The sequence below is a fragment of the Peromyscus maniculatus genome, chromosome 6, assembly GCF_049852395.1.
Source record: "Peromyscus maniculatus bairdii isolate BWxNUB_F1_BW_parent chromosome 6, HU_Pman_BW_mat_3.1, whole genome shotgun sequence".
Lineage (NCBI taxonomy): Eukaryota > Metazoa > Chordata > Mammalia > Rodentia > Cricetidae > Peromyscus > Peromyscus maniculatus.
The window spans coordinates 98325766-98352482 of NC_134857.1; the positions used below are offsets into that span (position 1 = coordinate 98325766).

Sequence of the window (26717 nt, forward strand, 5' to 3'; positions counted from 1 at the left end):
AGAGGAGGGTTTATATGAGCGAGAATTGTTGAAACCAAGGTTGGATGAAGCACAGGGACAAATAACCAAATGAATGGAAACACATGAACTATGAACCAAATCCTGAGGGGCCCCCAACTGGATCAGGCCCTCTGAATAGGTGAGACAGTTGATTGGCTTGATCTGTTTGGGAGGCATCTAGGCAGTGGTACCAGGTCCTGGGCTCTTGCATGAGTTAGCTATTTGAAACCTGGGACTTATGCAGGGACGCTTGACTCAATCTGGGAGGAGGGGACTGGACCTGCCTGGACTGAGTCTATCAGGTCTATTCCAGTCCTTGCGGGAGACCTTGATCTGGAGGAGGTGGGAATGGGAGGTGTGCTGAGGGGAAGGGGAAGGGGGCTGGAAGGGAGAGAACAAGGGAATCTGTGGCTATTATGTAGAACCAAATAGTATTGTAAAATAAATAATAATAATAATAATAATAATAATAATAATAATAATAAATATTTGTTAATCTATTAATGACTGTAGCTAACATTTAGACATTTTAATGAGGATGGGTAGATAGCTATTCAGTTTACCAAGTTGAAATGCTTATTATCTTCAACTAAGATATAAATTAATGGGCATTAAAATTATAGTATGTTTACCATCTTCCCATCTGAAACCAGTCAGATTCTAAGAACTATATTAACTATATTAACTTATCAAATTTTAACTGAAATTTCATTAATGGTAAAAAGGAATTAGTGAGTATTAGAGACTGTCTGGCCCTTTAGTCTACATATAAATGTCCATGATGTCTTTTCTTTAATTTTAACATTCGTACAAAGTTTTGTAATTTATCTTTAATATGGTTCTATTCATTCACTGAACACCTATTGTGAGCCAGACATTGTTTAAAGTCCTGGGGGAATGCAGTGTGCACTACAAGGGAAAATTTCTTCTGTAGTGTAGGTGCATTTGAGCCTTATACAACTCTTGAAAATGTAAGTAAATATAAATTGTTGTTCACTGTGGTATTGTAATGATGTGTGGCTTGTCTTATGCTCTAGAACAACCTGCTTCTGTTTGCTCTTCTTCCTCTACTGTTTCTTCTGCTTAGTGGAAGAATGCTGTTGCAATGACCCTGGCAGGCCACTGTGTCAGTTACATGCTAATGTTCTGTGTTCGCTTTATCAGCAAGGTGATTCTGTGTCTCAGCCTTTCCAATATTGGAGGCTGCACTGATCTACTAGGTGAGAAGCATAAGCATTTGAGTCCAGCACTTACAAAGTACATCAAAATAATCACTAAGAAGAGGCACTCAGGCCTAAGGCTGAGAAAGGGCAGCCTATCCAAACTGTGTAGATTTTTGGTGATGAGTCAAGGCACTGATGTTTTGTAATGGGATTGAATGTATCACTAGTCTCTTGGTCAATCTTCTATTTTTTTTCCTGTGATAATCTCCTAAAAGGACCAGTTCAAAGTAATGATGACTGATAATGCCCTTACATTTCGAACTGATACTGTAATTTTCATCACATGTAAATGATTCAAGCCTTGCAATTTACATAATCAACTCTCTTCATTTAATTTTCAAATTTCATTTTCATGTCAGCATTTTGATCATGTCCCATAAATATACCTTTTCCTTATAGTTTAAAAATGAATAATATTCCAACTTGTAAGAATATTCAGTTGTGCCAGATTTGCAAATATATTTATAAAGGTGAATGATAATATTAATCGATTTATTTTCTATTTTGTTTTTAACCTCTAAAAATGAACTAATATTCTTTTGTAGATAAGAATTCATGCCAGTATTTGTTGACATGAGGCATAGCAAATTAGGGGCTATACCTCAGAGCTAGAGCATTTGACTACAAAAAAATCAAGTTAAGCAGATTTTGTATTATTTCCATGAAAATTCTAAAGATACAAAAATTTGAATTTACAAATTTCCAGAAATTTATAAATAACCTTTCTTACTATACAAGTGAAATATCAAGGAAAAAACACACAGTTATAGAGCCAAAGTATAATTTGAAAATTCTTCCCTGAGCCTAGAGTGTATTTGTTTTATAAAGACAGCTAACTCATTTAGGGCTGAGCACTCCAAAGACTTTCACTCTCTGCACATTGTACAGTTGTGGGTTTCTGTGTTAATTACTATCTGTTGCAAGCCAGAAGAAGCTTCTCTTATAAAGGTTGAGCAGTTCATTGTTCTATGGGTATAGCAATATGTCATTAGGAGTCATTTTATTGCTATTTTCCTTTAGCAGAAAACTAGTAGTAGCTTTTCCCCCAGTGTCTACTAGTCAGGTTCTTGACCACTTTAGCAGTGTCACATATGGGTTTCATCTCATGGAGTGGACATTAAATCCAGTCAGAAAGTGATTGCTTACTCCCATAACATTTTTGATACTATTGTACCAGTATATCTTGCAGGCAGGTCACTATTTTAGGTTTCAGGGTTTATTGCTGTGAGATATCAATCCCTTCTTTTATCCTCTTATAGAATGCAAAATACTCTTTTTTTTCTTTTATTATTTTTGTCTTATTCTTTTTTGTTGTTTTGATTTTGATTATTTGTGTGTATGAGTTTGTTGAGAGAGAGAGAGATGGAGGTAGGAAGGGAGATCATCAAGTTAGGTAGATAGAGAGGTAAGGAGGAGGATCTGAGAAGAATTGGAAAAGGGGAAACTATATCATCAAACTATATTACATAAAAAAAAGACAAAAAAATAGGATGAATCTACTCCAAGTCCCACAGTTCCAAATGTGCTAAAGTAAAAATAATAATAGTAATAAAGAGTGAAGACAGCTTCATACTTACACTTTTTAAGTGATTACTTTAACATTAAATGTTTGTGCAAGTGGCATGTCTTCTACAACAGAGGAGTCCATTGTATCAATCAAAAAAAAAAAAAAGAGGAAAAGTGTTTCCATCCTTGAAACACAGGGCTAACTGTGATTCACAACCACTTACTCAGACATAACTTCAGTGTATTGTATTTCATGATTAGGATGTGAATAAATCTATTGTTTTATTTTTCTCAAATGTTTCTTATGTCTCACAAAAGATACATATATACAAATGGTCAAATAGTACAACCTTGGGCTTCAAACATTTTCTAACATTTTAGTGGCCAACTATGAATTGTATGTTCCGTTTTTCCTTATGTATTTTAACACTCTCTGTGTAGTTTTGGTGCCTGTCCTAGATTTCACTCTGTAGACCAGGCTGGCCTCAAACTCAGAGATCCGCCTGACCCTTCCTCCTGAGTGCTGGGATTAAAGGTGTGCACCACCAATGCCCTGCAAAAAATAATTTTAATCCCTTGTTTTTGTTTCCTAAATCAGTGTTTTAATTGTATAAATTTTCCTCTAAGGTGCACTTTGGCTCCCTCTAATAGATATTAAGTTTAATGCTATTTTATATTCTTAATGTCCTTTACAAATAAAGTATGAAGAGCACTTGCACTAGAAATGTTATTGTAAATAAGCAAAGGGAAATTACTGGGGATATGTTTCTAACACAAGTGATAGAAAAAATATCACAAAAGATATGAAAAACTGCCAGTAAACAAAAGATATACTCAGCTTCATCAGTGGGGATTAGAAGGTAGTTTTTTTTAAATAAACTATGTAGTAATGCCCATTAAAAGGGGAAAAAGAGAATTTATTTCACATAAGAACTGTCACTGTCACACAAGGTATCTTTACAGCATTATCTGTAACAACAAAATGCTACAGAAAATTGCATTTCTATTATTAATATTGTCCTTTAATGTATTAGGGAATTTCAAGCATTGTCTCAATTTTAGAAGTACATTTACTGATCTTTTATTCATGCTAACTGAAAAACATTACTGATTTTTTGAGTAATAAATCTTATTGAAAGACAGCTACACATGTGACCTTCACAGCATATAAATAATTTTTAGTCATCTATCTATCTATCTATCTATCTATCTATCTATCTATCTATCTATCTATCTATCATCAACATCTGTCTATCTATCTCTCATCATCATCATCATCCATCAATCACCTAACATCTGTCTATTTATTGTGTATATGCACATGTTTATGCATGTGTCTGCTCTCTCGCTCTCTCTCTCTCTCTCTCTCTCTCTCTCTCTCTCTCTCTCTCTCTCTCTCTCTGTGTGTGTGTGTGTGTTGAGTACATACACACTTGAGTATATCATGAGGACAAATTGTAGGAGGCTATTCTCTGTTTGCTCCTGCCATTTTTTTTTCTTGGAGATTGAACTCAGGTCATAAGGCTTGGCAGCAAGCACCTTAACCCAGTGAGCCATCTCTGTAGTCCTTGCGGATACACTGAAGACTGTACTCTGAGAGAAAGAATGTTTTATGAGGGACTGATTACCAAAGCTCTCAAGAAATGATGGTAGAAAGCATGTGATAGATTTTTGTTAGGCAAAGTTGTATTTGTTCACTGGTTTAACCAAAAATGAATGAGGCTGGATTTGTAAGTCTAATTAGAAATCTCTTTTCCTAAAAATGAATTTCTGAGCCTGTTTAAAAGCACCAACTTAAATATTCTATGGTAGCTTTGGTCATGCCATTTGATGCCACTGTGGAGGCTACAATGTTTACCCAAGCAGCGACACCCACAACCATTAGTTTCCACTTGTTTAATGTATACCACTTTTTCCATGATGAGATATTATTGAACGGACACAACATTGAGTAATGTAGAAAATGCTGGTATGTAGATTATTGCTGTGACAGGACATTTCAAAAGACTTCTTTTTGCCCAGAGTATCTTTTCGACTGAAACAGTATTCTTTTTTTAAAGATTTATTTATTTATTATGTATACAGCATGTGTGAGTGCAGGCCAGAAGAGGGAATCAGATTTCATTACAGATGGTTGTGAGCCACCATGTGGTTGCTGGGAACTGAACTCAAGACCTCTGGAAAAGCAGTCAGTGCTCTTAACCTCTGAGCCATCTCTCCAGACTGAGACAGTATTCTAAACATTAAAAAAAAAAAACATTGGTGGTGGCACACACCTTTAATCCCAGCACTCAGGAGGCAGAGACAGGCTGGTCTTTTTGGGTTTGAGGCCAGCCCACGCTACAGAGTGAGTTCCAAGAAAGGCACAAATTGACACAGAGAAACCCTGTCTTGAAAAACAAAAAACAAACAAGCAAAAAAACAAAAACAAAAACAAAACAAAAACCAAAAAAAAAAAAAAAAGCTCACACCCAAGTTTATGGCCATTACACCCAGAGTCGTGGTGTTCAGAAGACAATAGCTATCTCTGTTAATTTTGAAATGATCTAGCCTAAGAAAAATTCACCAATCAAATACTTCCTAGACTAGATAATGGAGTATAGAGATTACTAAGTTTGTTTTTAACATTTATTAAACTTAAATCAGACTTATACCTCTTCTCTATTTTGTCTGAACGGAAGAAAATGTAATTTATGTTTATTAGGATAAAGGGCAGGAATAGTTTTTCATTTCACTTCTTCTGAGATGAGAGAAGATCTTATTTGTTCTATTAAAAGAGGGTAGTGTACTTCAACAGCTAAGTTATTTGATAATGCTTCAGGAAACTTTGCTTCATTTATTAAAATAAAAATTGTGAATATTTTGAATTTTCAGATTTTTTTCTTCTGTTTCCCTGTTATTGGGTATGTTAGTGTTTGTGCCTAATTGACATTTTAAAAACATTGTTGCATTGAACTGTTTTGCTCTGTAGTATAGAGAGTTCATGGAAAATGTATTTATCCCTTCCATATTGACGTACTTAGTGCTGATGCTTACAATTTTGGAACTGATAATCAGTTACTATTCTGGGAAATATGAATTATTTAATCAGTTCCAAACTTTTGAAGTAACTGTTGGGTATTTAGGAAAGAGAAACAAAAATTATATTAAGAGTTTAGACTATAATATATTGCTGCAGGGGCAGTTATTAAGGGAAAACACAGCTGACATTTTCTGATTTATGCACACAATCAGAGATGGAGTCCAAGGGCTGTGACATAATTATCTTCATGCTAACAATTTTTGTAAATCTCTTGACAGAATTTTAGCTAATTTTAAAATGCCTTCTGAAGATTAGCACTTAAAATTGTTGGGGAAAATGGCACAATTTATTAGCAAGGGTATAATTGTAAACCTTCTAAATACTCATTGTGAATATCGTTTAGACAGTAACTCCTGCTTCAGCAGCTGGTATATAAGACACCAGTTTATGGAATCTTGAAACAACAGAGAATGGAATCTAATTAAAGAGGATTACATGCCAAAGAAAAATTATTAAAAACAGACTAATAGACAATTGTTATAGATTCAGAAACCCCTGCCAAATTCTCTTTTTGATATGAACTCATGTAGCTGTCAAGTAAAAGCCTTTATTCCTCCCAAACCAAAAGAATATTAGAAGACTTTCTCTTTTATGACTTAAAAATGACTGCTTTTCTGAATTTTAACTTAACACAAGGACTTCAATGGTTCTATTAATCTTTTTTTTCACATATTTAAAATGCATGTGCCTTTAAAGATAATGATGAGACTTACTATTTTAGGGCTTTTTTTTGTTTGATTATCTATCTAGTACCAAGAATTCCATAACTGTGAATAGGAAAATGTTACTTTTTTAATAAACAGAAATCAGCTATCAATTTAGTTACAGCTGATAGAGGCTTATGTTTATTTAGATTGCATGCTTGCTTGTCATATACATTTAAAATTTATGGTACATTAAAGCTTGTTAACTTCCAAACCAAACTTACTAAATCGCTCCTTTCTCTTTGAATTTATTCACTTTGGTGTGATCCATAGGGATTTTTTCTAAACAAGAGACCAAGAGAGCTTTGAATGATAGACATCCACCATTAGTTCTTTATATAAAAGTGAAATAAATGGTGCTTTTCAGTGCTCAAGAATACATTATGTTCATGGCTGTGAGTCTGCCTAGTGTCTAGCTTTGCATCTTAACTGGTGTGTGTCGTGTTGCATAGGATTACATAGCTGTATGATTACATAGCTTCTGTAGATTTGGGCTAATTCAAACACTAAGAATTAATTGCTGAATACCAAAACTAATGTTTCCATGTCATTAATAAATGTATGTATAACCAAATACTTTGGATTCAGTAAATGAGACATTTTTTAACACTCTTAAGTGGATAGCAATCCCAAAAAATAAATACAGTGTATGAAAACATCAACCACATAAAATCATCTATGAGATGAAGAAAAGTGCCAGAGTAGTAGCAAAGGGCTTGTCCCACCTCACCTCTAACTCCAGAACTTTGGTCATCTGCATAGACACAGCATATTCCAGTGAGAACTGTCTATTGCCTCACTTAAATACCTCACAACAACAGGGGCTTACTCTAAGTTTAAAGCATCAAGATGACATCACATATTTTACCTTTAGAAGATTAAGCTTCTAAGTGTGGTGATATGTCTATAGTTTTTCTATGCACTAATAATTAATGTAATGGTAATATTCTCTGTAAGTTAGAAACTAGCAAATTCTTTTGTTTTTTGTTTTTCACTTTCAGAAGACACAACTCAATGCAAGTAGATCAAATCTTTGGTGGTCATTTTCATGTGGCTTGCTCAAAGATGATATCGATCATATATGACAAAATGTGAGCAAGTTTATAAAACACTCAGGGTGATAAATTTATTAATATTAAGAAAACTAATTTACTTGGTGTGGTGCCACAGTCTTGCAACCTCAGCACTGGGGAGAAAGAGTGAGTGACTTCAGGCCATCCTTGGCTACACACCAAGTGTGTGGCCTGCCTGAACTATGTGAAAACCTGCTTGAAAACAAAAGCCAATTTTGTTTTTCAAGAAAGAAATTCATTTATTATACTCTTGGTGAAAAGAAAACAGTTTATTTTATTCTTGGTAAGGAAAAAAACAACAAAAAATGCCTTATAGAAACATATTCATAACTGTACAGTAGACTTGTCATTTGGGAACATCCCCAAATGCTTAGAATTAGGTTTTTCTTTTCTTTCAATTGGGCTGGTCTTAAACTACTCATCAGAGGGGCTTAGAGTTGTGTGAACTCTCATTCATTTTCAGATTACAGAAAGGAACTGGTGCCAGCAAGCTAAAACTGTGCTGCTAACTGCTCCTTCCTGTTGGTCCAGTGCTACAGATGCTGGAAATGGTAACGCCTGGCCTGTGCACAGCTGGGTGTAGAGACAGGATCCACTCGGCTGGCATTGCGCCGCCTTTGCTCTTCTGTCCAGCTGTCAATGCATCTTACGTCATGAGAATTTGGCTTCTGCCATACACTTAAGTACAGACATTCATACATGCGCAAAATCCCTTTAAGTGTTATGTTACTAAAACAAAATGAAGCCGTTAGAATGAACACTTTCCATGCAATGTCTGGAGAAAATGATTCAAAGGCAGATTATTATTTCTGATCAGAAAACTTTGTAGCTATTTAAAAATTCCCGATGAAGCCAATTCTGTAAACACCATCGGGTTCTAACGGCCTCACGTGTGTCTGGTTATTTTTAATTTATTTTTAGTAATCTTAAATTTTTTTGTTGGAAATTCCCCTCTTCAAAACATAGGTGTCTTGTAAACACATTTTATTTTAATTTGTTTGATACTCTAGAAAGATCATTTGATTTTAATTTATGAGCATGTATAGGAAAAATTACCCAGAAAAGTTTGAGAGATTTGGGGCCAGAGAGTTGCTCAGCAGTGAAGAGCACATGCTGCTCCTTTAGAGAACCCGATGCGGTTCTTGGCGATCACGGCTGGTGGCTCAGAACTGCCTGTCTTCCCAGCTACAGGGGACCTGATACTTTTATGAGCAGTCGTGTATGTGGCAGACCCTCAAATAAACACATACTTAAAAAAAAAATCTTAAGAAAAAAGAGTTTGGGAGATTTGTCAGTTCGATCTAGACTTTTTTTTTTTTTTTTTTTTTTTTTTTTTTTTTTTTTTTTTTTTTTTTTGGTTTTTTCGAGACAGGGTTTCTCTGTGTAGCTTTGCGCCTTTCCTGGAGCTCACTTGGTAGCCCAGGCTGGCCTCGAACTCACAGAGATCCGCCTGGCTCTGCCTCCCGAGTGCTGGGATTAAAGGCGTGCGCCACCACGCCCGGCTCGATCTAGACTTTTTAAAATTCATTCTTCTAAAATGTTTGTCAGGCAGGCCTGTCTCTGGAGTCTGAGGAACTGATGGGATCCAAAGCTCAATGGGGCATTGTCTGTATGAGCCTGGGGATGCTACCAGTGATAATTCCCCTGAAAGCCTGTGCGCTGGGCATTTGCTCGTTTGTTTGTTTGCTTTGCTTTGGATTGGGTTTTTTGAGGCCCTTTCAAATCTTCATATTCCTTTTACTTACCATCTATGCTCACCAAACAATAACTGATTTTGATTTTCTATTTTGTATTAAGTTTTCTGGAGGTTGGACTTTATGTTTTCGCCATTATTGTCTGGTATAAGAGACAGTTTCAGTTCATGAATGAGTACACTTTTACTCTTCTATTTTTTAACTTTTTTTTAAATTAGCTTGGTTGTTATGAGACAAAGAAGAATCATTATAATTGAATTGACAACATTAATTTCATTCATTTACCAGATTGAATATGTAACTTGGGAACATGATTACCCCCTAAGATTTGGGTGGACTTCAATGGAGGGTCACTTTCTTCCTAAATTTTATTTGCAGTTGTAATATTCAGCTTGTATTTGGTCCTTTTGGGAATGAATACATGCACACAAAGGTTCCCAGAACATCTGCTAAAAAGACCTTTAATTGTTAGGGGTGTTATGGAAATAGGGGTAGTACATAAAGAAACAATATCTTGCTCTCCTTGAACCTGATATTTTGAAAAATAATTTAAGGTGAAATATAATGCCAAGTCCATCATATATCACAGAAAGAGCAAAGCAAGACAAGATTGTGCAAAGTAAGGGTGGCAAGTGAGTGTGTTTTAAGGGCTCTTTTAGAATTTCTCTAAAGACATTGTATGTAAACAAAGCTCTGAAGGTGTCAAGGAAGAGTATCTAAAGTACAGAACATCTTGTGCAAAGGCCTTGAGGAGAAATTATACTTTTGTACCACTGTTCCAAAGAACAACAAGTGACATTAAGGAGCTGAGTCCAAGAAATCACATAGGGATAGGGTTTGCCAGTTTTTACAGTTTCTCAAGGTAAAAGCGAGCTTTGAGAGTTGAAATGAGTAGTTTTCATTCTTCTAATTTCCTTTGGAATGCCTTTCCTGTTGTCAGGATGTTGTGAATGAGTATGTAATAATGGACGTACAGAAAATGCTATGTCTGTATTGTGAGTTTTAGCTATAAATGATATATAGGTCTCAACAATATATTTTGGAATAATACTTGTTTACTTGATAATTTTGTAAAGAATGTGGAACTTAACCAAAGCATATCTCCATATTATGAAAAAGTAGGTAGTTTTTTAAATAATAAATTAAAATTCAATAGAAATATAGTAGTTAAATTTTCACTGACCTCTCATTGATATATGCATGAATTATTGGTGCACATCTGTAATCCCAGCACTTGTGAAAAGAAGCAAGAAGATCAGAAATTCAGAATCATTTTTAGGTACAATGAATTTGAGACCAGCCTGGGCTACATAAATCTCTGCTTCCAAACAGTATATATATAGTACTTAAACAGTGCTTTCTTATTCAGTACATATGTTCACACACATGAGTCATTGCGTTCATCACCTCACTCATTCTCATTTTATGAGGGAATGTGTGCCTATTGAGGGGTCATTCATCTTCGTGGGGATTCAGAACCAGTTTAGTTGCAAAATTGGACCTCAGAAACAGATTTCCCATATGTGGAGCTCAGACCTTTCCTATTCTATGATGTTATTACATTTCCCTGTGACTCATATGATTCTCCAAGAGAGGGCCTGCTTGTAAGCTGGCCACCATTAGTGAAATGACATTATCTAAATATGATTACATCTTAATGTCCCCTGAAAGGATTAGACTAGTTAAGACACAGTGAAGGGAAAAGCAATTATCTACTGAAATATGAATCTCTTGATGAGAACTGGAAATCATATCTTACTATCAGGATGCTCATGTGGAATTTTAAGAAATCTAAATTGAGTCATTATTTCTTAGAGTGTGGTATAGAACTTCGGTGAGGCTACCTTCAAGGCCTTCAGTTGAGTGGAACAATTAAAATAAAGCATTTTTCAGAGGAGCACTTTCACATAATCAACTCATTGTACAGAAGGACCTAGACCTTGGAAGTTCTGATTCCACCAGATTTGTATCTACTTGTATGATTTTTTTTTCTGGATTTCCCCCCATAACACTATCCATTATATTCACTGCCTAACATACCTTGTTATTGCAATGGGAAAGCTTGAAGGGACAATTTTACTCAAGTTGTCCTCATATTTTACAGTAAAGAACCTGACATTGCCTCTACAGGACTGTTGTCATTCCTTGTGACAATTTCCTTAAGGTCCTTTAGTGTATAGTGCGTCACAGGCCTCTCACTTCCTGCTATGAGAATTATCAGGACATATTCCAGTTCTTGTCAACTGATTCTTCTCCTCCCACTAGATGTGAGGTCCTCACTTAGTACCATTCATCTTGTTGAACTAAATTAGTCTACTTCAGTAAAAACACTGACCTAACACACGCTTGATTGGTGAATCCTGCTTTTCATTTCCAGCCTAAGAGCCAAGATGCACTTCTGGTGTGTTTCTTACCCACTTCCTCTCATTTCTTCTCTTCTTTCTTCTACTTTATTTCTCTTTTTAGTTTCTCTCCTTTTCTCTTTCACTTATTCTTTATTTACCCATCCTTACGTCTTCCTTCTCCCTCTCCTTTCTTCCCCCACTTTCCCTTTAATTTTTTTCTTGGCTTATATGCCATAGGGTTCTACTCAATAGCCCAGGTTGACCTAGAATTTGTTATGTGAATCAGTCTGGTGGAACTTGCTATATACCTGGCTTTGAATTGATGATCCTCCTGTCTCAGCTTTTTTATTTGGGGATCATATATGTAAGCATCGTGCCTGGCTCACCATTTATTGTGTGTACAATAATAATTAAGGAAACTTAAGAAGCTTATTTCCATAAAAAGTCTAGGATTGTCTCCAGTAGGCAACAGTGATGATGACCCAGACTACAGCCACTTTTGGCTTAGGCTCCTCACATCTTTGCTCTTTATGTGGAAAACTTAATCATTGCAAAGGCACATGGTTCATTTGCCTCTTGTCTTTTTTCTCTATAGTGTGGCAACAAGTCAAAATCTTTCATATTTATATCTATAGCTCTGTACCTGGCACACTGGCTGACAGTAGATTACTCTTTCTCAGCTGAAGGCTATTCAACCTTTTGCTTTTAGTTTCTTTGTCTTCTGGGACCTGAGTTCTTCTGGCTATGCCATTAACTTCCTAGGACCTTTCATTTAATAAAATTATTTTCCTAATTTGTTAAGTTTAGATTAGTTAGTATATACATTCTAGTTCCATCTTGTTTTTTTTTTTGATATTTTGATTATCCAGTAACACATACAGACCCATGAAAATTAGGGCTTAATAAAAATAGCAGTATCTAGTTTTTTTTTTTTTTTTTTAGTAATACAATCTTCTAGCTCTCTTTGCTATACTTCATCCTACCTCCATCCAGAATGTGAATGAAGGGGTAGATATGCTTGATTGGCTTTTTTTATTTTTTTGGCACAGGTTAGACAAGGGTAACTTATTTAGTGATCTTATTTAAATTTCTCAGTGCTAGGGCATTGTGCCTGGTATTTTCTCCAGAGTTGATGTTGGTATTCTACATATTCGTTTCATTATTTTTTTACTTAATTCTTAATGCAGATGAATCATAAAACACCATAAAATCTACAACACTTGAAACTCTAGACCTTCCTTCAACCCATGGGGATTCGTTTGGCAAGAAGCCACTGAAACAGGGTTTTCATGCTTAGTTTCCCGTTTCTCCTTTAATTGCTGCCAAAATCTGAACACTTGGGAATTTAATTGCTCATTATATTTGTCACAGTGGTGTCACAGACCCAAATAAAGACTGTTGCCTGCAAAATATTTGTGGATATTAATTTGGCCTAAACATGTGTATGTTGGATTCCTTGTTTCTCCACACTGTTAGGTATGTAGCACACACTGACAGAAGTGTCCTGCTTGACATTCCTAGCAAACTATTATTCATCCATCCCAGAATCTGCATTTTGGTAGTTTCCAGTGGTTCCAGGAACTTTCTTACTCTGCAAAGTCAGCCACCAACAATCTGTGTTGTGTTTGCTTGATATTGTTTTCTGAAATTGCCCTGCATTAACATAATGGACCATTTCTTTAAATATATTTGCCATTTACAAATAAGATTTTAATTTTTCTTTGCTCTATACCCGTGTGAACTGAGAGCTGAGAAAGGACTTTGGTAGGTTATTGGCTCAATTTTTATGTAGTGATTAATCCTTGATGTCAGGGAGAAGATAATGATGGAGAGCGTGACAGGGAACCTATGTGCCTCAGACCAATTGGAATTTTAATGCTTAAATTTATGCAGAAGATAAGCAGATGAAGGTGTCGGTTGCTTGAGCTGTGTGTTACATATGGTGAGAGCCTAATACTGTTAGAAATAGAATTCAAGCCCTGTGGAGTTTGATTCTTTTTTATATTCATGAAACGTAATAATCTTGGATTTGATTTTTATTTCTGGGTATGGAAATATTTTGGCTAAGGTACATTGTTGAAATACTTATAGTCTTACTTATTTCCTCTGTGTTTCATTGAGCATAATAAACCTCAGTCATGCTCAGAGTAGAAAACATGGAACATTCTTTCTTTTTCTTTTAGTCAACCTTATACTAAATTAGGTTTTCTATTTTATCTCATGATAGAAGATGCAGTTCTGAGCTATCTCCAGGTAAATTCCCCCCTAAAAATAATTGAAGGTTGTCTTCTTTAAAATGTTGAATGTCCTTCAAAGACTCTGGAATGTTCTCTTTAGCTAACAGAAGGTTGGCCTAATGGTTTCTTGAGCCATAGAGGGAGCTTTTTTTTTTCAGGTCTTTTGTGGCTCTGTCCTTTTTTTTTTTAATCTATATTATAAAGAAATATTTGCATCTCCTATCTCAATGGGGAAAATAAACAGTCAAGAAATATCTGTGCGTTCGGGATGAATCTGAAAGTAATTACAATCCAATTATTTTGTGTCTTCTTTTATAAGCTGTACCCCCTACAATGGTGGATACAAGATAAAATTTAAAGTTTTACTGAGATGACGAGGAGGAAGGCATGGAGGATCATAGGGATAATGGAAACAGTAGGAAGGAAGGGCAGGGAGGAAGGGGTGAGAGAGGAAGCAGGTGGAAGTTTCATTATTTTTTGTATGGTACATGTATGTGTTCATGTTTGCATGTGGGTGCAAAAGAGCTTGTATGTGGATATATGTAGAGGGTGGAGTTCTATGTCAGTTTCTTCCTCCATCCTTCTTGCTTTTTTAGACAGGTGCTCTCATTGAACCTGGAGCTCATGATTTCAGCTAGGCTGACTAGCCAATAAACTTCAAGGGATCCTCCTTTCTTCACCTCCCAAAAGTTCAGATTGCAGCATATGCTGTTGCACCCAGCTGCTCTACTCCGGTGCTAGGGATCCGATTCACATCTGTGTATTTGTGCAGCAGGCAGTGTACCAACCAATGAATGTCCCCAGCCCCACTGTTCCTTCTTCTTTGTGGTCTCAATCCATGACGTCGTGTTAGAAAATGATACAAATATACATTTCCCTTTTCTTTTATGGTAGCAACATGTAGAATCTCAACCATCTGTATAATTTTAAACCTCTGTGTCTCAAACAATAAAGTTTCCTCAAGGATTCTGTTTGTTGTTGTTGTTGTTGTCTGTGGATATGAACATAAACCGTTTTCAAATGGTGATCTTATTGGCTTGCATTTAAAAAAAGAACATGAATTAATAAGAAATAATGAAAATTTTGCGTTAATTCTTGCTTACTTCATATTATCATACAGCTTTCCCCAAGGCATTTCAAACATGATTACTTGATGACATAGGCTGGATGTGGTCCTACTACTCCTGCTGGAATCCAAGCCGGTGTGTCATAATGTAGTAACAGGCAGCTTCCAGTCTTTGCCCTTCTTTATGATATTTTGCTTCTAGCATTATTGCTCAGGCATAGAGAGTAACTTTAAATGGCTAAACTACGATCTTCAAAATCCTCTCTTAATTATAGTACTGCAATTATCATGCCTTGCCAACGCTATTAAAAATTAAACTGCATGTTTCCTGCAGCACCGCTGGTTCTAAAGACAATAGGTAAATGGAAGATGATTGTTTTAAAATAAAAAGCTTCAGGTACAGTGCTGTGTAATTTTGCTAATTCCCGTTGGAAAATGCAAAGTCTCTGAGGCTTGCTTAAAAATAATCAGCTGAACAAAAGCACCGTGGGACACACAGATTGATTTTTGTTAAATTACAGATAAATAGATGTGACCAAGAGATATACGGGCACGGAAATTTTTGAAAAAAAGTATTCATGGCAATTAAACAGAAATATGTGTGTCTATGTCTGGTTTAGAAGTTGTCACTGAGAAGGCATCCATTTAATAAGAGGAGGTTTCATAGCAAGAGTCAGTCATTTAAAGTTTGAAAAGAAAAAGAAATACCTCAGACTTAGCAGTAATTCACCTAAATAGTTAGCTGTAGTAATCTAATTCCAAAGAAAAGGAAGTTAAAAATATCACGTGACCAAAGAGGACATTAACACTGCTTTCCATTAATTTTTGAATTAAGGAACAAAAATATAGTGATTTAGAATTAAACACCCTGAATTTTCATTTGTGATGCCACCTCTGATGATAGTGGTCACCTACTTGGAGTGGGTTTTAGATGAAAGTAATAATTTGCATTAAATAGCAAATTAGTTTGAATGAATAATTGTGGTGACCCTTCTTTTTTTCCTTTCTTAAGACTTTTTAATCTTTTAATTCACTTCTACACACCAACTCCTCCCTTGTTTTTATAGAGATAATAGAAAACAAGCAAAAAATAGAAATTAGCCAAATAAATAATTACGCATAAGTTCAGTGGAATATTATGAACATTTAAGGAAAACTCTAGTTATCAATATAATCATTTCATGGTGCTTCCCTAAACTTTTTCTGTGTTCACTGGCAGTGTAACCAACGATAGACTCTACATGATCTCCTCAGCTCTCTTATTTTCACCCTAAGGAAAGGGCACTGTTTCCACACTAGATACAGCTATGATGACGAACAGTGCTGTGAGAAACAGAGAAAGCTTAGTTGGTGTGCTGGCTAGCTTTATGTCAATTCGACATACAAACAAGAGTTATCTTAAAGGAGGGAACCTCAGTTGAGAAAATGCCTCCATAAGATACTGCTGGAGGGTATTTTCTTGATGAGTGATTCATGGGGGAGGAACCAGTCCATTGTGGGTGGTGCCATACCTGAGGTAGTTATTCTGGATTATATAAGAAAGCCGTCTAGCAAGTCATGGGGAACAAGCCTGTAGACAGCATCCATCCCATCCATGGCCTCTGCATAATCTCCTGCCCTCACTGCTTTTGATAATGAAATTTTAAATGCAAGTATGAGTAAAATAAACCTTTTCCTTCCCAAGTTACTTTTAGACATAGTGTTTCATAAATAGCAATAGTGACCCTGACTAAGACATTTGTTTTCCATAAGCATAATATTTAATTTTAAAACATCTCCCTAAAAATTGTTATTTGTTTTCATAGAAGCATCTGCTTTAAAAAAAAATCCATGTATGGTGGCTGGCGAGATGGCTCAGTGGTTAAAAGCACTGACTGTTCTTCCAGAGGCCTTGAGTTCAATTCCCAGCAACCACATGGTGCCTCATAACCATCTCTAGTGGGATCTGATGCCCTGATATGGCATAAAGTGTATATGCAGTAGAGTAATCATACATAAAATAAATAACCACCCCCAAAAAAATCATGTAAGTAACAGTTGTAATAAGTATCTACAGTCTCTCAGATTTAAAAGTCTTTTATTTAACTATTTGTTTAATGTGGAAAATTTAGTCTTCTCCCCTTAATTCTCACTCCCATGAGAATGGTGTATGAATTTCTGTAAGAACCAGTTTTGTCTAAAAGCTGATTAATTTTGTACGAATATTAGAAATGACATTTTACACTAGAGTATAAATATATAGTTACTTGAAATATATAGTCTATATATGTATATATACTTCCATATATATGTGTATACATACATACATACATACATACCTATGAGATGCTGCTGCATTTTCCCCTTTTCTTCTGACTGCTGGTACTACGGCCAAATATAAAAGAATATTTTAAAAAATCACAACAACAACAACAAAAGAAACTCTGTTCTCAATTCGGAAGTCTAGATTCTAACCAGGCTTGGGTGTTAGTGCAGAAGAATTGGAAACATGTGCATGTACTGGCCTTGTGGTACAAATCATTCAATTTCTCATTTTGAAATTATATCCAACCCTATAAATGTTGTTTTTTAATGTTCAACACTCTGGGTGTGGTATAGTGCATCTATAATCCCACACCTTAGGATGCAGGTGCAGGAGGATCTTCACAGTCATCCTTAGTTGTGTAGCAATTTTGAGACCCACCTGGACTGTAGGAATCTGTCCTTAAACAAACCAACCCAAAACTCCAAACAAACAAAAGCAAAACAAAACAAAAACCTAAGGAAAACATTTAGTCTTCAGGTAAAAGTATGTAATTAACTTACTGCAATGTCAAATGCTTATTAGAATCAGATTCCTTCTCAGGAATCAATCATTAGACAACAGTAACAATAAATAAATAAAAGCCACATGTTGTAATATTCATTTATATTTTCAGTACTTGGGAAACTGAGGCAGAAAAAAAATCTCAAATTTGGTACCTGCCTCAAACATCCCTAAACCACAACCCATACAATAAAAAGCAAAACCAAAGCATAATCTTGCTAAACTGTAGCAAATATTTGTTATGTCAGACTTTTTGAAGTACTTTAAATTATTGAATTTTAACTCCATTTGGATGATACTTATTTACAATTCTTAGCCAGTATTAAAATTTTATGAACTTATTCACTTGGAGGAATATCTTTGAAATTTAAATTTATTTTTGAGGTAATATCTCAAGCCACACACATTGTGCATATTAATGAAATAACATGATATTTTGATATATATGTATATTATATCATGCTTAGGTCAAGATAAACAAATCTTTCCTTCAATCTCCCTCAAAACCTTTTTATTGTTATAATTTCATGTGGAAGCTTAAGGGAACTTTCAAGAAGTTAATTCATCCGTGCAAAGAAGAGCCTCTAACCTCCTAGCGCCAGATACTTTCAGTGCTGTAGTAGACTATCTTGCCTCTTTTCAAAGTAGCAGTTTTGTGGAGTTATGTCACACATACCACATAGTTCACCCTTTGAAAATATAATTTCATAATTTGTAGTCTATTCACAAGTGGCGTCCTAATTACCACAAATTCCAGGACATTTCTTCTCATTTCCAAGAAATCAAATTCCCATTAGCAACACCCTACCTCGTGCTTTCTACAGCCCTTGGCAACCACTAATCTGCTTTCTATTGATTTGCCCAGACTAGGTATTTTATAAATGGAATTATAAAATGCTATCATTTATATATGACTTTTTTTCCCACTTAGCATAATGTTTCATGGCTCATCCACAGCGGACAATGTATGTGACTTCACTCCTTACAGACAATAGTGGTCTGCGGTATGGTGATACCACACTGATTATCCATTTGTCATTTTACTGGCTTTTAGGTTGTCTCTACTTGGTGTCAGTTATTGATAGTGCTGATGTAAAAATATGAATACACATTTTTATATGGAATCATGTTTTGTTTCATTATAAAACTCATATTATAAAAGTGTAATTGCTGATCATAATTCTGTTAACTATATGTTGATTATACTCACCTGGTTCATGTGCTGACATTCTAAGACAGCACCAAATGTTTTCTAATGAGGTAGAATCTTTACATTCACATGGTCAGCATGTGACCAAACGAAAATGTAGCTCTATGATGTTATTACCCTTCTTCCTGAATTAGGTGATCCATGATTCTTCTGAAGAATAATTAAGTGGACATTTTTAAATTTTCATTGCCCATTTCGTATTTTCTTTGGACATCTATCTACTGAGAAGTATTTGCCCATTTAAAAATATAGGGGAGGCAGAAGTTGTCTTATTGAGTTTGAGTTGTATATTCAAGAGACAAGTCTTTTATCAAGTATGATTTCTTGGTCTTTTTTTTTTTTGATCTATGAAAACCCTGATTTTCATAGATTAATTAAAGTCAGACAAACGTCTCCCTTTGAAATGTTTTGAATTTTAGCTCTTGTCCAGGTCTGTGATCATTTTGAGTTGGTTTTTGAATGCTGTATGAGTCAAGAGTCTGACTTCACTCTCATGTGTCATTTCTGCAAAATCCATCCTGACTCACAGTGAATTTTCTTGGTTCACTTTTAAATATTGGATTGACTATAAGTGTTAGGGTCCATTTGCACTCTCAATTCTGTCCTTTAGTATGTATGTTTGTAATCTTTTGCCACAACTACACAAACTGTATTCATGGTAAAAAGGTTTTGAAATTGGAGTTCTAATTCCTGTAATTTCATTCCATTTCCTGAGCATGATTTGAATATCTAGCCTCTGGCATTCAGGTGAATTTTGGGAAGTTTCTCCAAGTTTGAAAAAAAAAATCAAGTAGCATTTTGCTATGAATTGGATGGGGTCATTGGATCAATCCAAAGAATAGCACCACCTTAGCAATAGGAAGTCTTCCAGTTCATTGCAATGGGATATTTTCCCATTCAAAAAAAATTTTTAATGTGCTTCTTTATAGTTTTTAGTTGTTTGATATTTCATTCTTTTTAATGTGACTCCAAATGACATTGTCAATTTTTAGATTATTCATTGTAGCCTGGCGCATCTTTGAACTTGATACAAATGGAGTAAGTCATAGATTAGATTCTGTTTTCAATTTGACACTCCTGGAAGAGGGAATCTCTTTAAGTGAGAAATTGCTTCCTTTGGCTTGGCCTGTGGGAATGTCTATAGTGCATTTTCTTAATGGCTAATTGATATAGAGGGCCTTCCTACTGTGGATGGTACCATCTCTAAGCACTTGGGCTTGAGCTATGTAAGAAATGTAGCTGATGTAACCTAGGGGTAAGATCATATGCAGGTTCCTCCATGGCCTCTGCTTCAGTTCTTTCCTCCAGGTTCCTGCCTTGATCTTCTGCCCTGACTTCCTTTAGTTGATGGATTGTTACTTGGGAGTTGTAAAGCCTTTCCCTCCTGAAGTTGGTTAGGTCACTGTTTTATCACAGTAACAGAGAAGAAAACTAGAATGGGGTATCTTTGAGTGTGTTTTCTTCTGTCTATCACTTCTTTGAATCTTAGTTATTTGAGGTGCCTCTGTGTTACTTTGTATAGTTATAGTCATTGATTCTCAGTGCTACATAGTTTTCTAGGGTATAAATGTATTACATCGCATATATTTCACCTTAATATGAAACTTCTTTGCTTTTACTCTTGGGAATATGAAACAATGTCTACATTAATATTTCCCATAGGCCTTTGGATGAATACACTATACATTATCCTCAGGTGTAACACAGCTGGGCCAGAGAAGCAAATGGTTGACTGTTGAAGCGATAGCCTACGTTTTTCAAAGTGACTGTAACAGTTTACAGGTCTATTATTAGCGTAGAGCTTTTTATACTCGGACAGCAACACTGTATGGTCTCTTTTTCATTTTACACACATCAAAAATATATAGTGGTGCTAAGTTATGGCTTAAATTTTCATTTTACTGTTGAATAATCATATAGAACTTGACTATTGTTATGGTATTTGAATTTTCTTCATGAAAGATGATGTAATTTTGTCTTTTCCTATTTAGTTATTTTCCTACATTTATTTGTAGGAATAAATTTATTTATTATAGTGTAGATATATAATTAAGGTGCATGGTACTGGCACAAGTATAGAAAATTGATCAATTGATCAGAATACAATTGAAAAATAGATTCTGTTGGCACTGAAACTTAATTATGGGAAAATGACTCCAAATGACAGATGGTGTTTAAGGGAAATAGTACTTCATTGATTTTCTATATGATGTGATTTTCAGTATTAAACCATATAAATGTCACCTCACAGGCAGGTTTTACCAAAAGGTGAAATACACACCAGCAAGTCATTCTTATTAATACTAAAGGAAGCTTTCTTTACTTTGAAGAACATTTCAAGTAAATGGGCCATAAAACACTAACCAAATATTAGAAAAAAATAATATATTCAGCATCCTTAGATGCAAATATTTTTCTTTGTGAGAAAACTAAAAATATGAAAAAATCCTAATCCAGAGCATAAAATGATTTCCAATGCATGTGTCCAACAAATGACTTTAGATCAGTTAAAGGAATCGAGAATTTAAGTTATTTTAGAAAATTTCAAGATTCCCATTATAAAGTAATTTGATTAAACAGTAAAACAATATTTTCCTTAATTTGATCTAGTTAAAATAGAAGAACTAAAGGTGAGCATGATGAATTGAATACCAATGGGTTGGAAATTAATTAACTCTTGTACATTGGAAATCAATAATCTAAGTTCTAAGTCTTCTGAAATCCAGCATGTTTATTTATAACTTGGGAATAGAAATGATACATTAATAATTAAATTTTATTACTTAAATATTCTGCTTCTAAAATTAAAAACAAAAGACAAAACCAAAAACCAAAAGCAAAAAAAAAAAACCAAACTTTTTGTTGTCTAAATGCTACCACTCTCTACAAAACACCAGTGTCTGAAAAGATTATAATAAATACCCACTTAGTCTAAATTTGATAGATGTTCTATGTTCCTAAAACTTGTTACATTATATACAGTTGTTTATGTAAAGTATACCATTAAATTAAGAATTGTAGTAAAAACTTAAATTTACTTTTAGAAATTTCAATGCGCTAGTAACCAGTGTATTTACTACTTAATAGAAACATTTATGAAGTTTAAATTGCCTGTGGTGTGATTTCTTGATTTAATAGCCCTCAAATATTTGATATTATAGCAATCAGTTTGATGTATTTTGAGATAAAAAAATATGTGGATTCATACATGCAATTTCAAATGTAACAGAAGAGGTTGTTCTGAGGACGTGGTTCTTAAATATGCTTAAAATTTGTGGAATTTTTATCACACTGTGACCCTCTCCATTTCAGTACACACTACCTAATTTTGAAATGAATCATTGTCATATACACTTATCAATGTTATTTTGAGCTTATTTACTGATTTTTCTCTTTTCAATTTACGTTTGCTTTAATTAATTGGAGATTATTTTAGGAAACTAATTGCTATTCTGAGCCCTAGCAGTTTGGCTAGTTTTGTGTGACACTTTTTTTACACCTATATTGAAAAAAAATATATATGTAATGAAAAGATTTCTCCTGCAGCTGCATCATAAGACTTGAGAGTTTGTGGCTGTTGAATTTCAGTGTCGATTTTAATGAATCCCACCCAATTAAAGCATTGTGCCTATTTTTCATGAGCCCATGATCAATACAATCGATTATATTTTTACATAACCGCATAGATGTAATTTTTCTGGGGGTGTGGAAGATTAATTCAGTGTTTTAATGTGTTGCAGACCTGTGAGAAGCTAGAGAATAATTTTGATGACATCAAGCACACTACTCTTGGTGAGCGAGGAGCTCTCCGAGAAGCAATGAGGTAAGTCTGGGTCACCATAGCAACAGTCACAGATGTGGTAAAGAAAAAGTCATTCTTCATTATTGGGGGAACAAATGAGTTCATTGCCACCATTCAGCTCTGTTCTCTAAGGTATTAATTTGTCAGTAGAGGGACTTCCCTTGAGGCTGTACTTTGGTTTTGAAGCTGCATAAATGTTAAGCCTCAGTGCACAGTAAAAAATGTAAATGTTTAATTTGTTACTTAAAATGCTTACAGGGTGTCTTGTTTTATATTTATACTAAATTGTGCAATTGAATGAAAATATTGTTCATCTAAATTCTGCTTGTGAGTGGAAAATAAACACTGTGTAAAGGTAGCTTACCTGAGTACCATTTTCTAATTAATATTTAATTTGAAAAGAAGTACTTAAAATTTCATCTTTTGTCATATTTTAAAGATTAAAAATTATTTTTAAAATAACTTACTTTTTTTCCCAGTATTTCAAAGCATAGAACCCCTTTCTTTTGGATGCAAAGACCTATAAGTAGCCTGATTTTTTTTTCACTTAACATTACTATTTTTATTTTCTCAAAAATCACACCAGCCTTGCTATCTTATTAATAACTTTGAATGAAACATCCTTTAAATTGGTTTTTAACTAGATATTAACAATGTCTGAGTAATCAGTTTATCATCCTTCGAACAAGAAAGTCACAAACAGCATTAGCCCTGAAAGTTCCCAGCTTGAACCTTACAGTGGCCCACTCTGCATTTCTGCAAAGAAATGGTGCATTTCCCTTTGTTTTCTTCATAAAAAAATGTTACTTAAAAATTGTCTTAATGCTCATTTGCTTTTAGTGGCTTTAAGGTACAGAAAGTTAAACTAGGAGAAGCGGGATGTCTGACAGACTTGCTGGGGGTTTCAACACGATTTTGTTTTTGCTGTCACACAGCTACCATATACTTTAGTTTAGAAGCCACTCTCATTTAGCAACCTCCCTTTTCCCATGCAAGCAGCAGGAGAAAGTAATTAAATTTAATAGAAGCTGCCCTCATTTTGAAGCCACTTCTATTTAAAACCACAGGGGGAGGTAATTAAATTTAATGGAAACAGTAGCTTCTACACAAAGATACATGGTACTTCTGTATCGATGATTATGATGTCACAAAAAGGGGAATAATATATTACTAGTGTGCAGGAGAAATTACCAGCTGGAGCAAGGGAACCTATTTTATTGTTAATGTCTTTACTAATAAAAAAGATGGAAAAATAAAACAGAGTATGCAGTAGAGAATTTGTGTCTATATAAAATGCAGCGGCAGTCTAGCAAAGTTTAAGTTACTGAAAATAATTGTAAATTAAAAATGAGGTATAAAATATACTGCAGGAAAGTCTAGGACAAAAATCATGAATGAACTCCTGTTTTTAAATATATTTTTTATTCTTTATTGAAAACTACCACACTGTTACAAATTGAACATGTCATTTATGTAGAGCTTATATTATACTTTTGAATATGTGAAATGTGCATACTAATATCTATTTAGAAGCCAATTTTTTTTTTGGTAATTGAATTTCCATTCATCGTGAAATAAATACGTAGACAAACAGGAAGACAAAGAGGATGCCAGCTCTCATGCTTTTGAATAAAAGAACTGAAAACTAAAAACACAGAGAGGATTGAAAGGGCTATGTGAATGGATGTGGATGTGAATGGGGGCAACACAATGAACGGAAGGATTTGTGAGCTTTGCAGGAGATCTGTCCGCAAGAAAAAAAAAAAAACAAAAAAAAACAAGTCAAATTGTAGGAGAACTGTAGATAAAACGATTATTAAATTCTGCCAGTTTTTAAAAGTAAATAGTATTTTGAACATACTGGGAGAGCTTGCTTTTAGAGAACAAGTAGGAATGAATGGGTGGGGGTGGGGAAACAGCATTAATTACCTAGTTGGAATGACCCCTGACCACCCATGCAATGAGTAGGGCAACAGCCCAGATAATTTAATTCAGAATTTAATCACATGGTGGTGAAATGCACTTGTTTACTTAGGCTGAATATTTTATGTGTCCACATACATGCATGCACATATGAATGTCTGGACTCACTAAATGCAATGAAATAATTTAGTAACTAGTAACATTAGATGATGTAGTATATTGTTCATGCTCACCTTCTGTTTTTAATACACCAAGAACTCAGTCTTTCACATGAAAAGAAAATATAGACAGAAGAGATCTCAATGTGATTCATGAACTTTCAAGGAGAAAAGTACGTCTCTCATCTGTGAAAGTTCTTGCTCATATGAAGAATGGCTGGACTGACAGAGAGGTGAAGAGGTTGACTGAGGTTAAAGGACACTGTTGTATATAGAGAAAACAGTATAAAGTGATGAACAGGACACTGGAATGTGAAGGTGTGCTTTAAAAACAGTAAGGCTGTGATAGAAGGCAAGCTTTTGTGTGTGTGTGAATGAATTATTATTATATTTATCACAAATATATGCAGATGGGCTTTTTAAAAAAATAATATTAGATCTCTTCCATGTCATGAATTCATAACTACAAATGGAGCAGTCAGGGTTTCACTGGGCTAATGGGAGCCCCAGGACCTCAGAGCAGGTTTGGAGCATTAGGAAACAGGTAGCAATAACTTAGGGGAGCCTCAGTTAGCAGAGAGACTGACATCTGGAAGCTCATTGAAAATATTTTTGGTAGCAAGTGGTGCAGGCCAACTTGCTATAGAATCTACTGTTCTGTGAAAAACAATTTAAATTATTTTAAGAAATATTTTTAAAGGATTTTTAGGATATTAGGATATTGTGATAACATTGAGTATAAAATTATATAGGTAAATTTATTGTTCTATAGAATTGAAGTACAGATGAGAAAGTACCATGCAGGTATAGAAACCATATCCTTTGGCTCTTCAAAATTAGCTTCACTTTCCAGTGGAGGAGAAGCTAGGTCGCTCAGCTCTCCAGGCTGTATACTTGAATTCGCCCAGGGTTCTATACACTTAACAGTAGATCCTTTCTTTGTCCACCACCATGGATTAGCTTAACAAGGGAGGCATCCTCTTCTCTCACCAGTTCATCTATTCACCAGCTCTTCAGTGACTTCAGGTGTCCACAGGGGCACTCTTGTTCTGAGAATGTTTGGAGGTTGAGGGTGGAGGAGATAGGTAGGGCACATCTGGCTAGAATTGGCATATTGAACTTGACTCATGTCCTGGGACCTTTCTCCTGTTTGGTACCTCCTGATCTACTAAGCTTCTCCTGCATCTGCCCCTGCTCAGCCCTGTGTATCCTCATCCAGCTTTTCCCCTGACCAGTCTTTGCTATGCATCTTGAATCAGCTCATCAGTTTCATGAACGGCTTTAATAATGTCCAGGATCCTAGGTGTAAAGATGACTTCAGACTATGTAAAAAGAATAGGAACTACAACTTTATCTGTCTATTATTCTGGCTAAACAGAACATTAGGTAAATATAGTACCCGAGAGAGGGAAGAAGAAAAAGAACTACATGAGAATGGTTTTTCTATTCAGATACATCTGAGATAGTGAAGGCTGCCCCATGTGTGGAATGTGAAGTGGGCACCTGAAAAATATAGTTCCACAATTTAGGACCAAAAGTGAGGGTGATGTGCCCATTTGGAGTTTGTTAGTATTTTGATATTTGTAGCCATGGGAAGGTGTGGGATTTTCAAGAGTAGTTTATCAAATCAGAGAATGAGAACAGGAGTAAAAATCTAATAGGATAACTTTAAAAACGGAATATAGGAGAACGCATGTTTATTTGATTTCACCTAGAACTGGCAAAATGCTAGCACTCAACACTCTGCTAGGAGTAAGTTGTTGGACCCAGGGGAAGCAAGTGTGTGTCGGGGATGGGTGTGGGGGCGTGTGTACACACAGCCATGGCACACATGTGGAAGTGAGAGGACACATTATTGAGAGTCAGTTTCTGGGGATCACACTCAGGT

General features: G+C 35.1%; 1 protein-coding gene across 1 annotated transcript in view; it reads left to right on the top strand.

Moving 5' to 3' along the window:
- Positions 1–26717, top strand: part of Dpyd (dihydropyrimidine dehydrogenase) — an 837903-nt gene that overhangs the window by 91110 nt on the left and 720076 nt on the right. The window contains exon 3 of the mRNA XM_006977841.4: positions 22687–22769. Within this exon, the coding sequence (XP_006977903.2) occupies positions 22687–22769 (83 nt within the window). The remainder of the gene's footprint in view (positions 1–22686; positions 22770–26717) is intronic.